The sequence below is a fragment of the Pyrus communis genome, chromosome 4, assembly GCF_041283825.1.
Source record: "Pyrus communis isolate YQ-2024b chromosome 4, ASM4128382v1, whole genome shotgun sequence".
NCBI lineage: Eukaryota > Viridiplantae > Streptophyta > Magnoliopsida > Rosales > Rosaceae > Pyrus > Pyrus communis.
This window is the reverse complement of record NC_142568.1, coordinates 17,774,976-17,794,100: the sequence shown is the minus strand read 5'-3', so window position 1 is coordinate 17,794,100 and position 19,125 is coordinate 17,774,976. Positions and strand designations below refer to the sequence as shown.

General features: G+C 35.6%; 3 protein-coding genes and 1 pseudogene across 6 annotated transcripts; 1 reads left to right on the top strand and 3 right to left on the bottom strand.

The window, feature by feature from the left end:
- The first annotated feature begins 457 nt into the window (after window positions 1-457).
- On the top strand, window positions 458-2,279 carry LOC137723659 (reticulon-like protein B12). Of its 2 annotated transcripts, none has more exons than XM_088692710.1 (4): window positions 458-649; window positions 916-1,119; window positions 1,445-1,656; window positions 1,753-2,273. In XM_088692710.1, the coding sequence occupies exons 1-4, from the start codon at window positions 579-581 to the stop codon at window positions 1,920-1,922; spliced, it is 657 nt and encodes a 218-aa protein (XP_088548836.1). In that variant the 5' UTR covers window positions 458-578; the 3' UTR covers window positions 1,923-2,273. The 2 variants fall into 2 exon arrangements, with proteins under 2 accessions (XP_088548836.1, XP_068318959.2); XM_068462858.2 differs by having other exon boundaries at window positions 479-645; window positions 939-1,119; window positions 1,753-2,279.
- Window positions 2,280-3,857: 1,578 nt separating this feature from the next.
- LOC137723271 (putative F-box/FBD/LRR-repeat protein At4g03220) lies at window positions 3,858-7,075 on the bottom strand. 2 transcript variants are annotated; one of them, XM_068462428.2, is made up of 4 exons: window positions 6,901-7,075; window positions 5,627-6,679; window positions 5,158-5,337; window positions 3,858-4,389 (listed from the first exon to the last, which is right to left on the bottom strand). In XM_068462428.2, exons 2-4 carry the CDS (start codon window positions 6,665-6,667, stop codon window positions 4,018-4,020), a joined length of 1,593 nt encoding a protein of 530 aa, XP_068318529.2. In that variant the 5' UTR covers window positions 6,668-6,679; window positions 6,901-7,075; the 3' UTR covers window positions 3,858-4,017. The 2 variants fall into 2 exon arrangements, with proteins under 2 accessions (XP_068318529.2, XP_088548835.1); XM_088692709.1 differs by having other exon boundaries at window positions 6,818-6,987.
- A 2,624-nt stretch (window positions 7,076-9,699) lies between these two features.
- On the bottom strand, window positions 9,700-13,037 carry LOC137722070 (F-box/LRR-repeat protein At3g26922-like). 2 transcript variants are annotated; one of them, XM_088692012.1, is made up of 4 exons: window positions 12,908-13,037; window positions 11,519-12,633; window positions 11,148-11,327; window positions 9,700-10,269 (listed from the first exon to the last, which is right to left on the bottom strand). In XM_088692012.1, exons 2-4 carry the CDS (start codon window positions 12,581-12,583, stop codon window positions 9,907-9,909), a joined length of 1,608 nt encoding a protein of 535 aa, XP_088548138.1. In that variant the 5' UTR covers window positions 12,584-12,633; window positions 12,908-13,037; the 3' UTR covers window positions 9,700-9,906. The 2 variants fall into 2 exon arrangements, with proteins under 2 accessions (XP_088548138.1, XP_068317159.1); XM_068461058.2 differs by lacking the exon at window positions 12,908-13,037 and having other exon boundaries at window positions 11,519-12,679.
- Window positions 13,038-15,149: 2,112 nt separating this feature from the next.
- On the bottom strand, window positions 15,150-17,919 carry LOC137722069 (putative F-box/LRR-repeat protein At4g13960; annotated as a pseudogene).
- Window positions 17,920-19,125: the final 1,206 nt, after the last annotated feature.

The window sequence follows — 19,125 nt, the reverse complement described above, 5'->3', positions numbered from 1 at the left end:
TTTACCAAAAATAATCGATAAAAAAAAAATCCAACAACGGAGTGATCGATGGTGGTCACAAAATGGGCCCTCAAGAGCCGACCAACGAACCTAAGTGGACGAGAATATCCTCGAAATGACAGTAGTACCCTTTAAAAGTAGACTCACTGAAGGGTGAAAATGACAAACCGGATATTTAATTTAAGAAAAGCAGTTTCCAGCCAACCTGAGCAGAGCAGCAGTTTGATCCCTCTGTTTTCTGCGTAGACAGTAATTGACTAATTGTTGTATATAAATCAAGGAAAAATAAAACCATTTAATAGTTGTACATTTTGGAAAAAAAATTAAAAGAAGCGAGGTAGAAAAAAGCAAGAAAAAGCCATGGGAAGACGCTTTTCAGCTGAAAGCCACGACTCTCTGTCTCTGACCACCACCGCACGCAACTTTTAACACCCGTCCGTATACACACACATATATAATATAATATAATATATATACATGGAACCCATTATTTCTCTTTTACTGAGGACTCAAAGCCAACATCTTTATTTGTGTCTTGGAGATCCAAACTGGAATTCCAGGCTGTATTTTTTTGGAAAATGGGTTCATCCGATAGGTTGTTCAACAGGCACAGAACCCTTCACGAGATCCTTGGAGGAGGTCTTCGTAAGTCTGATTTGTTTATCATTCTACTTAAATTGTGATTAAAATTTTGATTAAAATTGTAATCCAGTATTTTGGAGCTCTCAAAGTTAAAGTATAGACTTGATTAATGTAGTTCGATTTCACTTTGATATCCGGTGTTGTACTGTATGCCATTAAGATGCATTATGCATCAGGTGTGCCGGTTTTATCTTAAAAGGTCTCGTTGATCTCTCCACACTGCATAGTTTGCATTTGATCCGCAATTCCTTACAAAGTTTTGATCTAGTTGAGATCGGATCTTGTGGTTTTTACAGTTGCAGATGTGATTCTGTGGAGGCGGAAGAATGCGACTTTGGGGATACTATCAATAACTCTATCTGTTTGGCTGGTGTTTGAGAAGTCTGGTTACACTCTGCTATCACTTGCATCAAGTGTTCTTCTCCTCCTCATGACAACTCTCTTTCTTTGGGCTAAATCCGCCGCCATTCTTAACCGGTACACGCAAAAATTTGTTGCTTCTTGATTTGAACCGGGCTTCTTTTCCTGAATTGTAACATTTATGTAGTTAAATCGGTTGATTATTCGTTCAGTTCATGTAAACTCATCGTTCTTCATCGAAAACAACTGAACCCCAAACAGGTTTCGTTGTAACTTATAAGAAAAACACGAAACATCCTGGTTTGTAGCATTTTTTTTTTCCTCGAGATGTTTCGTGTTTTGCTGTTTTTATCCGAACACTGTCTTAGATTTCGGAATGGCTAGCGTATGTTTATATGTCAACATTGCCACTCTCAATTCACGTTCCCTACTTTGTAAACAGACCAGCTCCTCCCCTGCCTGAATTGCATTTATCGGAAGAAATGGCAAACGAAATGGCATCTTTCATCCGCATTCGTTTAAACGCTTTGTTCTCGGGTTTCCAAAATATTTCTCTGGGAAAGGACTCAAGATTGTTCTTCAAAGTAGCTACATCCCTCTTGGTGATCTACTTTGTTGGCGGCTTGACTGATTTCCTAACTTTGAGCTACACCAGTAAGTTTAAAGCTTCATTTCCATTGGATTGAAGCCATCACCAGATTCAAATGTCGTAATTTCTGTCAGTTTATGTTTTTGTTTTCCGATGTGCAGGTCTTGTCACTGTTCTAACAATTCCGGCGCTCTACGAGAGGTGTGAGGATTTTGTGGACAAATATGTCATGATGGGGTACAGGAAGTTGCTGCAGTTGTATATTAAGCTAGATTACGAGTATGTAAACAGATTTCAAAACGAGGATTTGGTGAAGACGAAACTAAGTTGATTTCTCTTCTCTCCTTTCGGGTTAAGGTCACGAGAGTGCTAAGGCGAAGTGTCAAGTGCGATTGGCTTTTTTTTTTTTTTTTTTTTTTCTTTTCGAAATTATATAATACCCCCCTTATCTTTTCTTCCCCAAAGTTTTAATTTTTGTGCCTTGCAAGACAAGTTAGGTTTGAGTGAAGTTACAATTTAGGTTTGAGTGAAGTTGTAAGGAGATAGTATCTGAGAGAATTGCAGAAATGTCCAGTCAAAGAACCATGAGCTTTTGTAATCTTTTTTTTTTTTTTTTTTTCTTTGAACGAACCATGAGCTTTTGTAATCTGATGCTGAGTTTTATACCAGGAGTTGAGTCTTACATGTATCCTGAGTTTCATTTCGACTCGTACAAAATATCAAGGACGTATATAAAAGGTCTCTGAACATATGAAAGATAATTCCTTTTAGATACTACAAAAACCTTTGTTTGCTCAAAAATCACGTCTTTGAATCTCAATCTCAGGTTGATATGTTGTTTGGTGTCGGCAGTTTTTTGGAACATTTGGTTGGAGCGTAACAAAAGAATTTTTGAGGATTATTCTGGTGTGGGGGTAGCAGATCTATGGGGAAGAGTAAGATATTGGGCAGCCCTCTGGGCTTCAGTTTCGAATGATTTTAAGAATTACTCTCTTTCTCACATACTGTAGGATATGTTAGCAGCCGTAAAGAGATTTTGGTTGAGGTTTTGCTACTTGTAATCAGATCCTCTTGAGAGATTTTCTTATTTTGTTCTTGGTGGATTTCTTATCCACTTCTGTGTAATTCCACCTTCTATTTTAATAAAATGTTATAGTTTCTTCTAAAAAAAAAAAAAAAAAAAAATGTTGTCGATGAGCGAACGTTGAACGAGAACCGTGGCAGTGGAAACCTTCTTGCTTGTACTCACCATCCCCACTACAAGATGAAGCTCTTCAACATTACACCTTACTGCACTTTGAATCCACGTGTGTACTCGATAATCATCATCACAAAGCTTCTTCACTCTTTCTGTTGTAAAGAATTTCCAACTAACATGGAAGCGCTGCAACCTGTTATGACCACGATCAAGCAAGTATCTATCAAAAGAACTCATCAGTCTCGCACGAAACTGGTTGGTTTTTGTTCGTGGCCTCCAGTCTGAACCAAAATCCACCACCCGAACTGATAGATGAAATTGTCTGCATCTTTTGGACAGAGCACCCACTCGAGTGAGGTCTTTGAACTTGAGGAAGGAAAGAATATGATGAGCAACTTCATCCGGAAGAACACTAAATCTGTCTATTCCACTTTCAGAACAAATTTCTTCACCTGGACAACTTGGAGGTGTCCGGAGCTTACGCCTGCGCGCCATGATAGCGACTGTTGAAGGCGGTGGTTGGAGTTGGAGTTGTCCTTCGTGATAAAATGCCATTCTTATTGATTTTTTTTACTATCAACTTGGGCATTATATTCTTGATATGTGTTCAAGTAGTGATTTTTTTTCAATTGAAAGGAATTGGTAGTCGTATGAAAAAAATGTTAGAGACGAGGAAGAATAGAGTATATAATAATATGTATTTGCTAATTCCATTAGCTTTGATTCTACCAGTTGCTATTGCTTTAGTGGAGAAAGCCGTTTTCACTATGAATATTATAACAAGTCCATTGTGTAATCAAATGGAAAATCAATCGTTGAGTGATAGCATAATGGTTTATATTGTGAAGTGATCAAAGAGCCAAAATTGCACGGCATTTCCGTATAAAATCCCTCATAGCTTTTTTTTTTTTTTTTTTAGTTTTTGAGATCGATTGATTTTTCTATTTTTGGGTATATTTCAAGTTAAATTAATGCAAGTTGCCTTGCTAGACAGTTTGTGTGAAGCAGATTGCAAGGAGATATTGCCAGAGAAAAATCCTGTCAATTAATGTAATGCAACATGAGAGCTGTAATCCAATCTTGAGTTTGATTTCAAAACCTGATTCTTAGTTGCATCTTGAGTTTAATTTCTACTCGTCCAAACTGTTAAAGACATACATATTGTTTTTTTTATTTTAAAAATAAATAAACATTCTTCCTTTTCGATCCCAAACAAACCTCTTGTTTGCTAAAACATTGAACTCTGAGTCGCTATCGAAGATCTCAGAGTCACTATCCCAGATTTCAATATGTCCGGTCCCCAATATGAATCGCAGGATCCCCGACCACGAAATTTGTAAATCTGGTGTGGATCCTGCCGAATGAGAACCGAGGCAGTGGAAATCATCTTGCTCCTACTCACCATCCCAGCAACTTTCGATGGAGCGTCATCATCCCGATGAACAATGACCATTTTCTTCAAATTTTGAGCATGCTCGAGAATATATCTTGCAAACTCGATTTCATTAGATCCATAGGAATTCTCTATGCTTACCTCCTTAAGCTGATGAATGAAAGCAAGGTTTTGCCGTTCCCAGTATTCATTACCAAAGCGACTTGCCTGAAAACATAAAAACAAATGAATTTGTTGTGCCAAAAAGAAAAAGCAAATTATTTCAAAATTACCAAATAAAAACATAACCCCGTTACACCCGAATAAGGATGTACGGTAGCACACTGCCGAAACTCTATATTGATGATCAGTAGAAGTTACATTACACACTAAGTGCTGATTTGTCAAACATGTCTGAAAATCACATAAATTTAACCTCAAACTCAAAAATTATATTCATATCCACAAAACACAATTTGAGAATATATTTGATTTGTCTTAACTTATATCTTTACACTGTAGTGAAGCTAGTTAAGTTTCACTTAGGATTTTAGTTGGAGATAAGTGATGACTATGTTGAGTTTCTGGATATTGATAGCAGTTTCAGAGTTGTCTTTTTCAAACTAGCTTGTCTTATGGCCAATAGCACTACGGTCTAACGATATTCTTCTCTAACTTGTAAGTGGAATGTCTCAAGTTTGACTTACTTGGACTGCGAGTTCAATACCTAATTATTATGATTGCCTAATTGTGTGACTTACCCCAAATCCTCACTGCATAAAAAACATAGGAACATAAAAAGAAACTAGCTAACCCTTTTGCTGTAATTTGATCTAGGTTAAATTTAGAGTTTTAATTCTTGTAATAGCAGGATCTTCTTAAGAGATTGTTGGGTTTACATAAAGCTACCCTAATTACAAGAAAAAATTAGCACGAGAAAAATGTGTTTTGTGTGCATGCGAAGGAGATTAATAGGCAACATAGACTTTCACTTACTGTTCTCGGAATCAAGTTCTCACACCTAGTCTTTATGCACAAAATATTCAAATTAGGCATTCTCCGAAGAAGAGAGACCAATGCAGGTACAAGCTTGTTATTCAAGCTCTCACAATGTATACTCAAGTTACAAATATTATCCAATATTAGTGTTGGTGTGGATCCTTCCTTGTACAGAGCCTGCAAGTTTTTCCCCAAAAAAAATCTTAACTAGTGAGAAAGAGCACAAAAATTATCACAATTTAGATTAATATAATCATTAATTTGTCAAAAAAATAATTTCAAATGCTTTGTAGGTTCCTTCATTGGACAGAAAACACACACACACACATATATACATAGATGGAAGTAACACAGATGTTGCAACATAAATAAGAACTCACATTTCCCCAGTAAGTCTCACATATATCACAACAAATATGCCATCACAATAAGAATGCAATCTCCATAATCGAAAAGCGAACTTTACCTTAATGGTCTTCGCGTGTATAATAAGAACTTTTGCCGAGCATATACTGCAAAGAACCTCAACTAATTTGCCAAACTCATTTTTCTGAGGCTTTAAACAAATCTCAACTCTTTCCAAACTCTTTAATTTTCCCAGATCTTGGCTATTTCTTAAATTGCCGTCCCATTTCAGATTTTTAAGATTTGGAGCAAAAATCTTCAATGATGTGCTGCTTTTTAAACTTGTTGGTACAAAGCAACCACTCCATGCCATGACTATATTTTCAAGTTTCTCACCAGATATACCGAGATGGACGTCGCCATAATTGAAAAAAGAGAAGGATTCCAAAGACGAACTTTCAATGGAGATATTTTGTACGCCTTCGATAGAACTAAGAAGTAACTCCTTGAGGCATTTGCAGCAGCATGAGATCCATTTGAAAATACTCTCATCTACTATTTTAACATCACTCAATGATAAGTAACGCAGATTACTAGAAAAGTATAGAGACGGCGCTTCAACAACCGGTGACTTGATTATATCCATGGACACCGATAGAGAGCGCAAGGATTGAGAATGGAAGATGGAAGATGGCAACGAAAACGTACTGGTAGCAGAGTGTACGAAAAAGAGATCAAGCTCTTCAACATTACACCTCACTGCAGTACGAATCCAGCTGAGTACCACTTGAGAAAGATCATCAGAAACTTTCTTCTCTTCTTCGCTTGTAGAGAATCTCAAGCCGATGCGGACTCGTTGCATCCTGTTATGTCCACGAAGATGCAAGTATCTATCAAAAGAAGTCACCAGCCTCGCTAGATCCACTTGTTTTACATCTTTCCACCAAACTGTACCAAAATCCACTACCGGAACTGAGAGATGAAATTGTCTGCATCTTTTGGACAGGGCACCCACTCGAGTGAGGTCTCTGAAATTAAGCAAGGAAAGAATATGATGAGCAACTTCGTCCGGAAGATCGCTAAATCTGTCTACTCCACTTTCAGAGGGAATTCCTTCAGCTTCACAACCTACAGATGCCGGGGGCGTATGATTGTGCCCCATGATAATCCTTTCCTGCAACCAACATATGCAACAATTTATCAAATACCTAATTAAGTTCCCACAGAGGCATTCTATCCGGCACTACTGCTATCAACTAATTTCAGAAAACCCCAAGCGAAATCAACATGCTTTTGGTAACGAAAAGCGTACAATTAGAGAGAAATTCGAAATTGAAACCGAAGGTGAAATCGAACTTTTCAGAAAATCGGATGTTCTGCACACAAATCACTTACAGGTGGTATGGTAGTAGCTGAATCACTTCTTCTTCGGCTATGGAGTCGTCAATGAGCCGGGCCGTGGTTCTGTTTGCTTATGCCTATATGTAGGCGTTGTTCCAAAATATTACATATGTTTGCACCAAGAAATTTAAGATTATAAAGTAGTTTAAAAATGACGAAAATTGAAATGACGAGATTTTATTTTTTAGAATTTGTAAATTTTATTGTTTGGTTAACCTGAAAAAACAATGAAATTGAATATGAAATTTGTTATTTTTAAACTCTCAATCATAAAAATTGAGAAATGACACATATTTATATGGAATTTGAACTTGGGAATTAGAGGTCTCAAATTCCAAGTGATTTTTTCCCTCATTCAAACATAAATTCTAAATTTCTATATTTATGAATTCAAACGAGGAAATTGGTGCATATCAATTTATAAATTTTGATTTTTATCAAAATTTCAAATTTATTTTCCTCATACAAACATAATGTTAGTATATTCTGTATATTTAATTGTTTGGGTTTTTTCGTTAGTTTAGGATTTGAGTATAACCCGTTAGCATTAGGATTTTGTATTTATTGACTATTAAAGATTTAATTATATATAAATAGCATGTTTTGTAATTCAATTTAGAATAAGTTCATCACATAGCCTTACAAGTTATGTAGACTTTTTGGCGAATCTTTGTAGTATTGATTGTTTGTTTTCAAAATTATTTTTAGTTTTGTAATCAGTTTATTGTTAGTTCACTTGTTCATTATGCGTAATTTGATTTTCAACTTAATGTTGATCCATATACATCATGTGAATTTTATTTGCTTGTTCATTCGTTTCTTATGTGTACTATGATTTTCAACTTTAATGTAGTTGGACTCCATGTGATTTTTACATGAATTCATTAGAAACCTTAGAAAAATATGCCTGATTTACCCAAATCCCTTTAAAATCCTTAAAATCCATTATAACCCTTCATTTTTAAAATAAAATCCTAATTGAATTTTAAAATCCGAAATGAATGCACTCGATTTTCTATCGAGTTTTATAATTTTTTTTAAAATCTTAATTAATTACATTTAGATTTGTAAATTCTTTCAAAATTATTTAAACTTCAACTATACTCCCTGAAAGAGTTTAAAAAAAGGCGATAAATAAGTCTAAAATTCTTTAAACTCCAATTATACTCCCTAAAAGACTCTACAAAAAGGGTAAATAAGGTAAGAGTTTTGTAGAGAGGGGTAAAACCCTTTTTAAGAGAGATGTATATTTACAAATCCAGGTGTATGCTATCAAGATTTTAAATAAATCTATGGAAGTTCATTGGAATTACCAACAAAGTCTTAAAATGTTGACTTAGATACAGCGAAATACAAGTAAATGAACAAAGTCTAAAGCTAGAGGCTCGGGATCTCAGATTGGAAGTACCATTATATAGCCTTAAGGTTTTATTGAGCCACTGGCTCAATTCATTCTACTGATTCAATTCGTTGAACCTCTTTACTGTCCCATTCACTCCTATAACTTTAATTGTTTGTTTGATAATTATTTTGTTCTTAATTTTTGGTTTTTATTACCAACAAGTACTATAATTTAGTGTCATTTCTCTTCACTTGTAACTGAAATTTCTCAAGTTCAACGTATTATATTTGTTTTAAGTTTGATACCGAATTAGTGGTTGGCCAATTGTGTGGCACTTCCTAATTTCTTTTCCCTTTAAAATAGAATATATATGTATATATCTAAACTACATATTAATGAAACTCTCTTTGTCAACCAAAAGAGGGTGGAAAAACATATTTGTCTTCTATCACAACATAAAAGTTAAAGACAGTAATGTAATTTCACAAAACATAATTCTGTTGTTTTTTGTTTAAGCCTCATTTATATGAGATTTTATTGTACCATCCCACATTGCCCAAGGGAGTGGATCCTCTAAGCCTTATATGTATATTCTCATCTCTACCTAGCACGAGGCCTTTTGGGAGCTCACTGGCTTTGGATTCCATCGGAACTCCGAAGTTAAGTGAGTTCGCGTGAGAGCAATCCCATGATCGGTGACCCACTGGGAAGTTCTCGTGTGATTTCCCAGAAATAAAACCGTGAGGGCGTGGTCGGGGCCCAAAGTGGACAATATTGTGCTATGATAGACAATATGACAATTTGGTATCATAGCCAATCCTTGGCCGGAAGTGTGCCGACGAGGACGTTGGGCCCCTAAGGGGGGTAGATTGTAACATCCCACATCGCCCAAGGGAGTGGATCCTCTAAGCCTTATATGTATATTCCTATCTCTACCTAACACGAGGCCTTTTGGAGAGCTCATTAGCTTCGGATTCCATCGGAACTCCGAAGTTAAGCGAGTTCGCGTGAGAGCAATCCCATGATGGGTGACCCACTGGAAAGTTCTCGTGTGAGTTCCCAGAAACAAAACCGTGAGGGTGTGGTCGGGGCCCAAAGCGGACAATATTGGACTATGGTGGAGTCGAGTCCGGGATGTGATGGGAGCCCGAGCCGGATGTGACATTTATCATCTCTAATCTAAAAATTAAAAAATTAAAAAAAAACCTCGCTCTCTCGCCCCACTCTCACGGTCTCTCACTTCTTCCTATCCCCTTCAATTTTAAAAAATAAAAGTAAAAAATTTCAAACACACTTTGTATATGGGCATATACTAATATATATATACACACACACAATAGTTTTCAATTTTTTTATTTTTTTATTTTTTTGTGAGATATAAAACAATACGAGAGAAATGATGGAGAAGTGAATATGAGATGAATGATGAAAGAAGGAATACGAGCTCTTGATTCCTTTTCGGATCCCAAATTATTAATTTTTGTGCCTTGCAAGACAATTAGGTTTGGGTTAAGCAAATTGCAAGGAAGATATTACACAAGAAATATTGCAGAAATGCCATGTCAAATAGGCTTAACTCTGTAAACAATGTTTTTTTTTTTTTTTTTTTTAAATATCAAACATTCTTCCCTTTAGATCCCAGAAATCCCTTTGCTTGCTTAAGAATTTAACTCTGAATCTTTATCTGAGCTCTCCGAATCACTATCTGAGATATCAAAATCGCAATGTGAGATCCCAGGACCAATATAAGTGATAGTGTAGAAGTGCTTTGGGTTCTGCCGAATGAGAAGTGAAGCAGCGGATATCATCTTGCTCTTACTCACCATCCCAGACACTTTCGATGGAGCATTTTGATCACGATGAACAATGACCATTTTCTTCAAATTATGAGCATGCTCGAGAATATACCTTGCAAACTCGATTTCATTAGACCCATAGGAGTTCTCTATGCTTACCTCCTTAAGCTGGTGAATGAAAGCAAGGTTTTGCAGCTTCCAGTACTCATTACCAAAGCGACTTGCCTAAAGACATAAAAACAAATTAATTCAAAACCACCAAATAAATACAAAGTAATTAAAAAACAAATTGACTTTTGTGCGACTTTTCTTAACCCAAATATTCCATAATTCACCAACTTCATATGTTATTGACCCAACCCCACTAAATGGAAATGTAAAAAAATATAAGTTACACCAACACATTACAAAACTAACACCATTATATGCCCGAAGGGTTTACGATTGCACATTGCTGAACATTTAGATGATGTTCGGTGACTGTTACATTACGCATACAGCTGGTTGTCAAACATGTTTCATGAAAAACAGATAAATTTGAAATCAAGCTCCAAAATTGTATTCAGATCTCATTTGAAGACCCACAAAACACAAAGTGATAGACTATTATTTGAGTTGTTCTAACTTATTTTCCTTACAGTATAATGAATCTAGTGAGAGACTAATATAAGTATCATATAGGATTTTTAGTTCGAGATAAGTGATGACTATGTTGAGTTTCTGGATATAGCAGCGTCATAGTGGTAGTCTTATGGCAACTAGTACTATGGTTCTCTAGTTTATAAGTGGAGTCTCTCAAAATCAACTTACTTGGAAAACGAGTTCGGCCACTAGTACTACAATCAAGCAATACCCCCCCGTTGACAATAAATCGCTACATAAAAAATAGAACATAAAAAGAAACTAGCTAACCCTTTTGCTGTCATTTAATCTAGGTTAAATTTTGAGTTTTCATTCTTTCAACAGGAAAGTTTTCTCAAGAAATTGTTTGGATTAAATAAAGTTGCCCCAAATTATAAGAAAATGATTCTACAAATTAGCACAAAAAAAAAAGTGTCGTGTGCGTGAAGGGAGATTAATAGGCAACATAGACTTTAACTTACTGTTCTAGGAGTCAATCTGTGACATCTAGTCTTTATGTTGAAAACGTTCAGATTAGGCATTCTCCTAAGAAGAGAGACCACAGCAGGAACAAGCTTGTTATTCAAGCTCTCACAATGTATGCTCAAGTTCCGAACGTTATCCAATATTAGTGTTCGCTTGGAACCTTCCTTGTACACAGCCTGCAAATGTTTCCACAAAAAATCTTAATTAGCGAGAAAGGGCACAAGAATTATCACAATCCAGATTATATATAATCACTAATTTGTCAAAAAATTAAAGTCAAAATGTTTTTCAGTTACTTCATATTGCGCATAAATAAGAACTTATACTGTTTTCACGAAAAACATGCGGAGAATAGAGTGAACTTTACCTTAATGGTCTTGTCGTTTATAATAAGAACTTGTGCCGAGCATATACTGCAAAGAACCTCCAATACTTTGTCAAACTCATTTTTCAGAGGCTCCAATAGAATCTCAACTTCTTCCAAACTCTTTAAATTTCCCAGACTTTGGCAATTCCTCACTTCTCCTTTCCATTTCAAAGTTTTAAGATTTGGAGCAAAAATCTTCAATGATGTGTTGCTATTTGTGCTTTTTCTGCTCTCAAATACTTCGTAACCACCCCAGTACATATCTATATTTTCAAGTTTCTCACCAGATATATTGAGATGGCAGTCGTCATTGTCATCGTCATCGTCATCATTGAAAAAAGAAAAGGATTCCAAAGACGAACTTTCAATGGAGATATTTTGTGTACCCTTGATAGAACTAAGACTTAATTCCTTGAGATATTTGCAGCAACATGAGATCCATTTGAAAATCCTCTCGTCTACTATTTTAACATCACTCAATGATAAGTAACGGAGATTACTAGAAAAGGATAGGGACGGTGCTTCAACGATCTCCAAAGTGCGTGTACCCGAGAACACTGATAGAGAGCGCAAAGATTGAGAATGGAAAATGAAAGATGGCAATGACAACATGCTAGTAACCCGGTATATGAAATAGAGATCAAGCTCTTCAACATTACACCTTACTGCATTATGAATCCACTTGAGTACTCGAGAATAGTCATCGGAAACTTTCTTCGCTGTTTCATATTTATAGGAACTCAAGCCGATGCAGACTCGCTGCATCCTGTTATGACCACGATCAAGCAAGTATCTATCAAAAGAACTCATCAGACCCGGTAAATCCACTTTTTTTACATCTGTCCACTGATTTGTACCAAAATCCACCACCGGAACTGATATGTGAAATTGTCTGCATCTTTTGGACAGAGCCCCCACTCGAGTGAGGTCTTTGAAATTGAGGAAGGAAAGAACATGATGAGCAACTTCCTCCGGAAGATTACTAAATCTGTCTATTCCACCTTCAGAGGAATTCCCTTCAGCTTGACAAATTGTGGATGCCTGCAGCTTGCGCTTGCGCCCCATCGCAGTGACTCCTCAAGGAGGTGGTCGGATCTACAAGAGATAATCCTTTCCTGCAACCAACATTTGCAACAACATATCAAAACCACACACCCAAGACAGTTTTGCAGCTAAACAGGGTGCCCTTGCCAAATACCTAATTAAATTCTCAATCTCACGGATGCATATTATCAAGCACTTTCCAGGCACTACCACAATCACCAAGCGAAATCAACAAACAAACCCACCAGATTTTTCGAAAAGCAAAGTGTACAATTAGACAGAAATCCAAAATGAAATCAGAGTTTTCGAAAAACAAATCGCATATTCTGCAAAGGAATCGCTTACAGGTGGTAGTGGCTGAATCAATTCTTCTTGGGCAATCAGGTCTCGCAGGAAGAGTATATGGATGAGAGTAATACGTGAGATACAAGGCACTCCCTCCTGGACTTTAGGGTTAACAATCCTTCGTTTTTTTTTTTTTTATACATTTTTACATGATTAGGTTTTTCTCCGGAGTCGTCAATCGGCCGAACCGGGTTAACAATCATTCATCTTTTAAATAAAATCCTAGTTGAATTTTTAAAAAATACACTCGAGTTTTTTATGAAGTTTTATAAACTTTTTTAAAATCCTAATTGAATACATCTAAATTTATAAAATTCTTTTAAAATTCTTTAAACTCCAATTGTACTCCCTAAGTTAAAAGAGTTTTGTAGAGAAGGGCAAAACCCTTTTTCAGAGAGAGCTGTATTTACAAATTTAGCTGTATTCTATCCAAATTTTAAATAAAGCCATGGAAGTTCATCGATATTCAAACAAGATTTAAGGAATTTTATAAAATTCCACAGAAATCTAGATGTATTCAATTAGTATGTGATATCAAAAAAATTTAGAGGGGTTAGACTTTAGGAAATCCGGTCTTTTCTCTTTTGTCCTAAACTTTTACCACCTCAGTTACACCTTCCTATGTGATATTTAAAAAAATTATATATAATATTCAAAAAAATTATATGTGACATTTAAAAAAAAAAAATTAAGGGGTTAGACTTTAGGAAATAAGGTCTTTTCTCTTAAGGTTTTGTCCAAAAGTTTTACCACCTCAGTTACACCTTCCTATGCGAACACACCAGCTCCTCCCTTGCCTAAATTGCAATTAACAGAACAAATCTGATGAGCAACTTCATGCGAAAGATCACTAAATCTGTCTATTCCACTTTCAGAACTTCCTTGAGCTTTACAACTTGCGGATGCCTGAAACTTACTGTTGCGAGTTGCAACCCATGATAGTGACCATTGAAGGCATTGCGCGGACATACTAGAGAGAATCGTTCTCAGCAACCGACTGTTACAACAACTTATCATAACTAGCTGACTATATACACACACACAAGAATGACATTGACAAATATTTCATAAAATTCTCATCAAACACTTACAGTGGGTGGTGGCTAAGTTGGTTCCTTCTTCGGCAAGCAATGGCTGAAATTTTTGAAAGCTGTGACTCATTGGAGTAGATCTCTTCACACATATCGCCATATATACACCCACACCAAATATAGTCAGCTTCTAATAGTTGATCATATTGAAATAAAAATACAAATTGGAAGGATTCCGAGCACCTATATTTAGACTTTCTGCATCTACCTTTATTTCTCTAAGCTATTGTAAAAATTGTTACATTTAGTCTTTGTTTGGGAGTATTTTTTTTTATTTTTATTTTTTACTTTCCTAAAAACTAAAATTAATTGTAGCTGACGTGTAAAGTTTTAAATCATTAGATTGATCTAATGGCTTAGATACAGCGAAATGCAGGTAAATAAACAAAGTTTAAATGTAGAGGCTGGGGATCTCAAATTGGAATTACCAACATATGGCCTCAAGGTTTATTGACCCACTGACTCAAGTCATTCTACTAGTTCAATTAGTCGACCCTGGTCACATTAACTACAATAACTTTATTTGTGTGTTTGATAATTATTTTGTTTTTAATTTTTGGTTTCATTACCTAATAGTACCATAATTTAATGATATCTCTCTTTACTTGTAAGTGAGATTTCTCAAATTCGACATATTATATTTGTGTTGAGTTTAATAGTGAGTTAGTGGTTGGCCAATTGTGTGAGAACCCAATTTTTCTTCCCTTTAAAATAGAATATCTTTGTATATATAAAAAGCTGGTTTTCAGTTTTTATATTTGAGATATAAAGAAAGAATGTGAGGGAAGATGAGAAGTGAATATGAGAGAAATATGAAAGAAGGAATAAGAGCTCATGATTTCTTTAAGGATCCCAAATTATTAATTTTTGTGCCTTACAAGACAATTTAGGTTTGGATGATGCAAAATGCAAAAAGATATTACTAAAGAAATATTGCAGAAATGTCCTGTAAATGTAATGTACCATGACAAGACATACATAATGTTTTTTTTTTCCTTTAAATATCAAACCTTCTTCCTTTTGTATCCCAAAAAATTCTTTGCTTGTTCAATAAGTTAACTCTCTATCTGAGATCTCTGAATTACAATCTGAGCTATCAAAACCGGTCTGTGAGATCCCCAACCCATGATAAGAGATTGTATAGGTGTTGTCTAGGTCCGCCGAATGACAACTGAAGTAGTGGAAATCTTCTTGCTCCTACTCAACATCCCAAAAAGTTTTGATGGAACATTTTGATCACGGTCAACAATAACCATATCCTTCAAATTTTGAGCATGCTCGAGAATATACCTTGCAAACTCGATTTCATTAGACCCATAGAAATTCTCTATGCTTACCTCCTTAAGCTGGTGAATGAAGGAAAGGTTTTGCAGTTTCCAGTATTCATTACCAAGGCAGACTTGCCTAAAAACATAAAAACAAATAAATTCAAAATCACCAAATAAATTCATATAACTTGCCATTTTTTCACGACAATTTTTGTGTGCTGTTCAACCCAACTATTCCATAAATTCACCAACTTTATATGTTATTGTCCCAACCCCCTTTAAAAGGAAATGTAAAAATATGTAAGTCACACGCAATATTCCAAAACTAATACCATTCTATATACCCCCGAAGTGCTGATTTGTCAAACATGTCTTATGAAAATTTGACCTCAAACTCAAAAATTATGTTCATATATCATTTGAAGACCCGCAAAACACAATTTGAGAATCTATTTAATTTGCCTTAACTTATTTCTTTACACTGCAGGGAAGATAGTGCAGAGATTATATAAGTTTCACTTAGGACTTGTAGTTGGAGATAAGTGTTGACTGGGTTGAGTTTCTAGATATTGGAAGCCGTTTCAGAGTTTTCTTTTTCAAACGCTTGTCTTATGGCCACTAGGACCGAGGTCTAGCGATATTCTTTTTTAATTTGTAAGTAAGATGTCTCAAGTTTGACTTACTTGGATGATGAGTGCAAAACCTATTTATTATGGTTGCCCAGTTTGTGTGACTTGGCCCAAAACCCCAACCTTGACCGTAAAATATCACTAAAAAAGAAAATGTAAAAAATATAAAATCTAGCCAACCCTTTTGCTGTCATATAATCTGGTTAAATCTTGAGTTTTCATTCTTTTAATGGGAGGGAATTCTTAAGAAGTTCTTGACTTATAATAAAACCACCATAATTTATAAGCAAACGATTCTACAAATTGGCAAAAGATAAGTGTCTCGTGTGCGTGAGAGGGAGATTAATAGGCAGACTTTCACTTACTTCTTTGGAAGCCATCTTCTCACGCCTAGTCTTTATGCACAAAATATTCAGATTAGGCATTCTCCGAAGAAGAGAGACCAATGCAGGTACAAGCTTGTTATTCAAGCTCTCATAATGTATACTCAAGTTACGAACATTATCCAATATTAGTGTTGGCGTGGAGCCTTCCTTGTACAGAGCCTGCAAGTTTTTCCACAAAAAAAAAAAAAAAAAAAACCACTTAATTAGTGAGAAAGAGCACAAGAATTATCACAATCTAGATTAATATAATCATTACTTTGTCAAAATATTAAATTCAAATGCTTTTTAAGTGCCTTCATTTGACATTAAAAAAGAAAATTATATATATAAAAATGCGCGCGCGCGCACGCACATACATACATACATACATACATACATACATACATACATATATATATATATATATATATTTAGATGGATGGAAACTAAACAGACGTTGCAGCAGAAATAAGAACTTACATATCCCCATTAAGTCTCACAAATATCACAACAAATATGCCATCACAATAAGAATGCAATCTCCGCCGTTGAAAAGTGAAAACTTACACGTCACAAGATTATGTATTGCATTGTTACAAAAAGGTCAGAAGGATATGTGAACTTTACCTTAACTGTCTTCGAGTTCATAATAAGAACTTTTGCCGAGCATATACTGCAAAGAGCCTCAACTACTTTGCCAAACTCATTTTTCTGAGACTCTAAACAAAGCTCAACTCTATCTGGAACTCATTAATTTTCCCAGATTTTGGCTGTTCCTCAAATAGCTCCCATTTCAGATTTCTAAGATTTGAAGCAAAAATCTTCAATGATGTGCTGCTTTGTACATAGTAATCACTCCATGCCATATCTATTCTTTCAAGTTTCTCACCAGATATACTGAGATGGACGTCACCATAATTGAAAAAAGAAAGGATTCCAAAGACGAACTTTCAATGGAGATATTTTGTATGCCATTGATATAACTAAGACGTAACTCCTTGAGGATTTGCAGCAGCATGAGATCCATTTGAAAACACTCTCGCCTACTATTTTTACATAACTCAATGATAAGTAACGGAGATTACTTGAAAAGGATAGAGATGGTGCTTCAACAACCTACGAATTGATCATATCCAAGGACACCGATAGAGAGCGCAAGGATTGAGAATGGAAGATGAAAGATGGCAACGAAAAAGAACTAGTAACACAGTGTGAGAAATAGAGATCAAGATCTTCAACATTACACCTTACTGCATTATGAATCCACTTGAGTAGTAATCGAGATTGATCACCAAAATATTTCGTCTCGTTATTGCAATTAGAGAAACTCAAGAGAATCCGGACTCGTTGCATCCTGTTAGGTCCACGAAAATGCAAGTTTCTATCAAAAGAACTCATCAGGCTCGCTACATGCTGTTTGATTTGTTCTTTGTCTGTCCAGGGATCTGTATGAAAATCCACTATCGGAACTGATAGATGAAATTGTCTGCATCTTTTGGACAGAGCACCCACTCGATTCAGGTCTTTGAAATTAAGGAAGGAAAGAATATGATGAGCAACTTCGTCCGGAAGATCACTAAATCTGTCTATTCCACTTTCAGAGGGAGTTCCTTGAGCTTGATAACTTGCAGATGCCGGAGGCGTAAGCTTATGCTCCATGAAAGTGACTGTTGAAGGCGGTGGTCAAATCTACTAGAGATAATTCTTTCCTGCAACCAACATTTGCAACAATTTATCATAACCACGCACAAGACTGTCAAATACCTAATTAAGTTCCACACAGAGGCATTCTAGCAAACACTTCCAGGCACTAACACAATCAACTAATATCAGAAAACCCCGAGAGAAATCAACATGCTTTTGGTAACGAAAAGCGTACAATTAGACAGAAACTCGAAGTTGAAATCCAAGTTTTCAGACATGTTCTGCAAACAAATTACTTACATATGATAGTGGCTGAATCACTTCTTCGGCTATGGAGTCGTCAATGAACCGGGGCGTGGTTCTGTTTGCTTATGCCTAGATATAGGGTCTGAGTATAGGCAGTTAGTATTAGGGTTTTGTATTTATTGACTATTAAGATTTAATTATCTATAAATTAACATGTTTTGTAATTCAGTTTAGAATAAGCTCGTCGCATAATCTTACGAGTTATGTAGCTTTTTTGGCGAATCTTTGTAGTACTGATTGTTTGTTTTCAATAATATTTGAAGCTTTGTAATCGGTTTATTTTTCGTTTTTTTGTTTGTTCTTTTGTTCGTTCATTCATTATGTGTAATCTAATTTTCAACTTAATATTGTTCTATGTACTTCAAGTGAATTTTATTCCTCGCTTGTTCGTCCGTCCGTAATGCGTACTTTGATTTTAAACTCTAATTATACTCCCTAACAGAGTTTAAAAAAAAGCTAAATAATTCTAAAACTCTTTAAACTCCAATTATATGTGATGTTAAATTTCTTTTAAAGGGTTAGACTATAGGAAATTAGGTATTTTCTCTTAAGATTTTGTCCTACAGTTCTACCACTTCAGTTACACCTTCCTATGCGAACACACCAGCTCCCTCCCTTGCCTAAATTACAATTAACCGAACAAATCTGTTTAGCAACTTCATCCGGAAGATCAATAAATTTGACTATTCCACTTTTAGAACTTCCTTGAGCTTTACAACTTGCCGATACCCGAAACTTACTGTTGCCAGTTGCAACCCATGATAGTGACCGTTGAAGGCGTGGCGCGGAGATACTAGAGAGAATCGTTCTCAGCAACCAACTGTTACAACAACTTGTCATAACCGGCTGACTATATACACACACACAAGAATGACATTGCAAATATTTGATAAAATTCTCATCAAACACTTACAG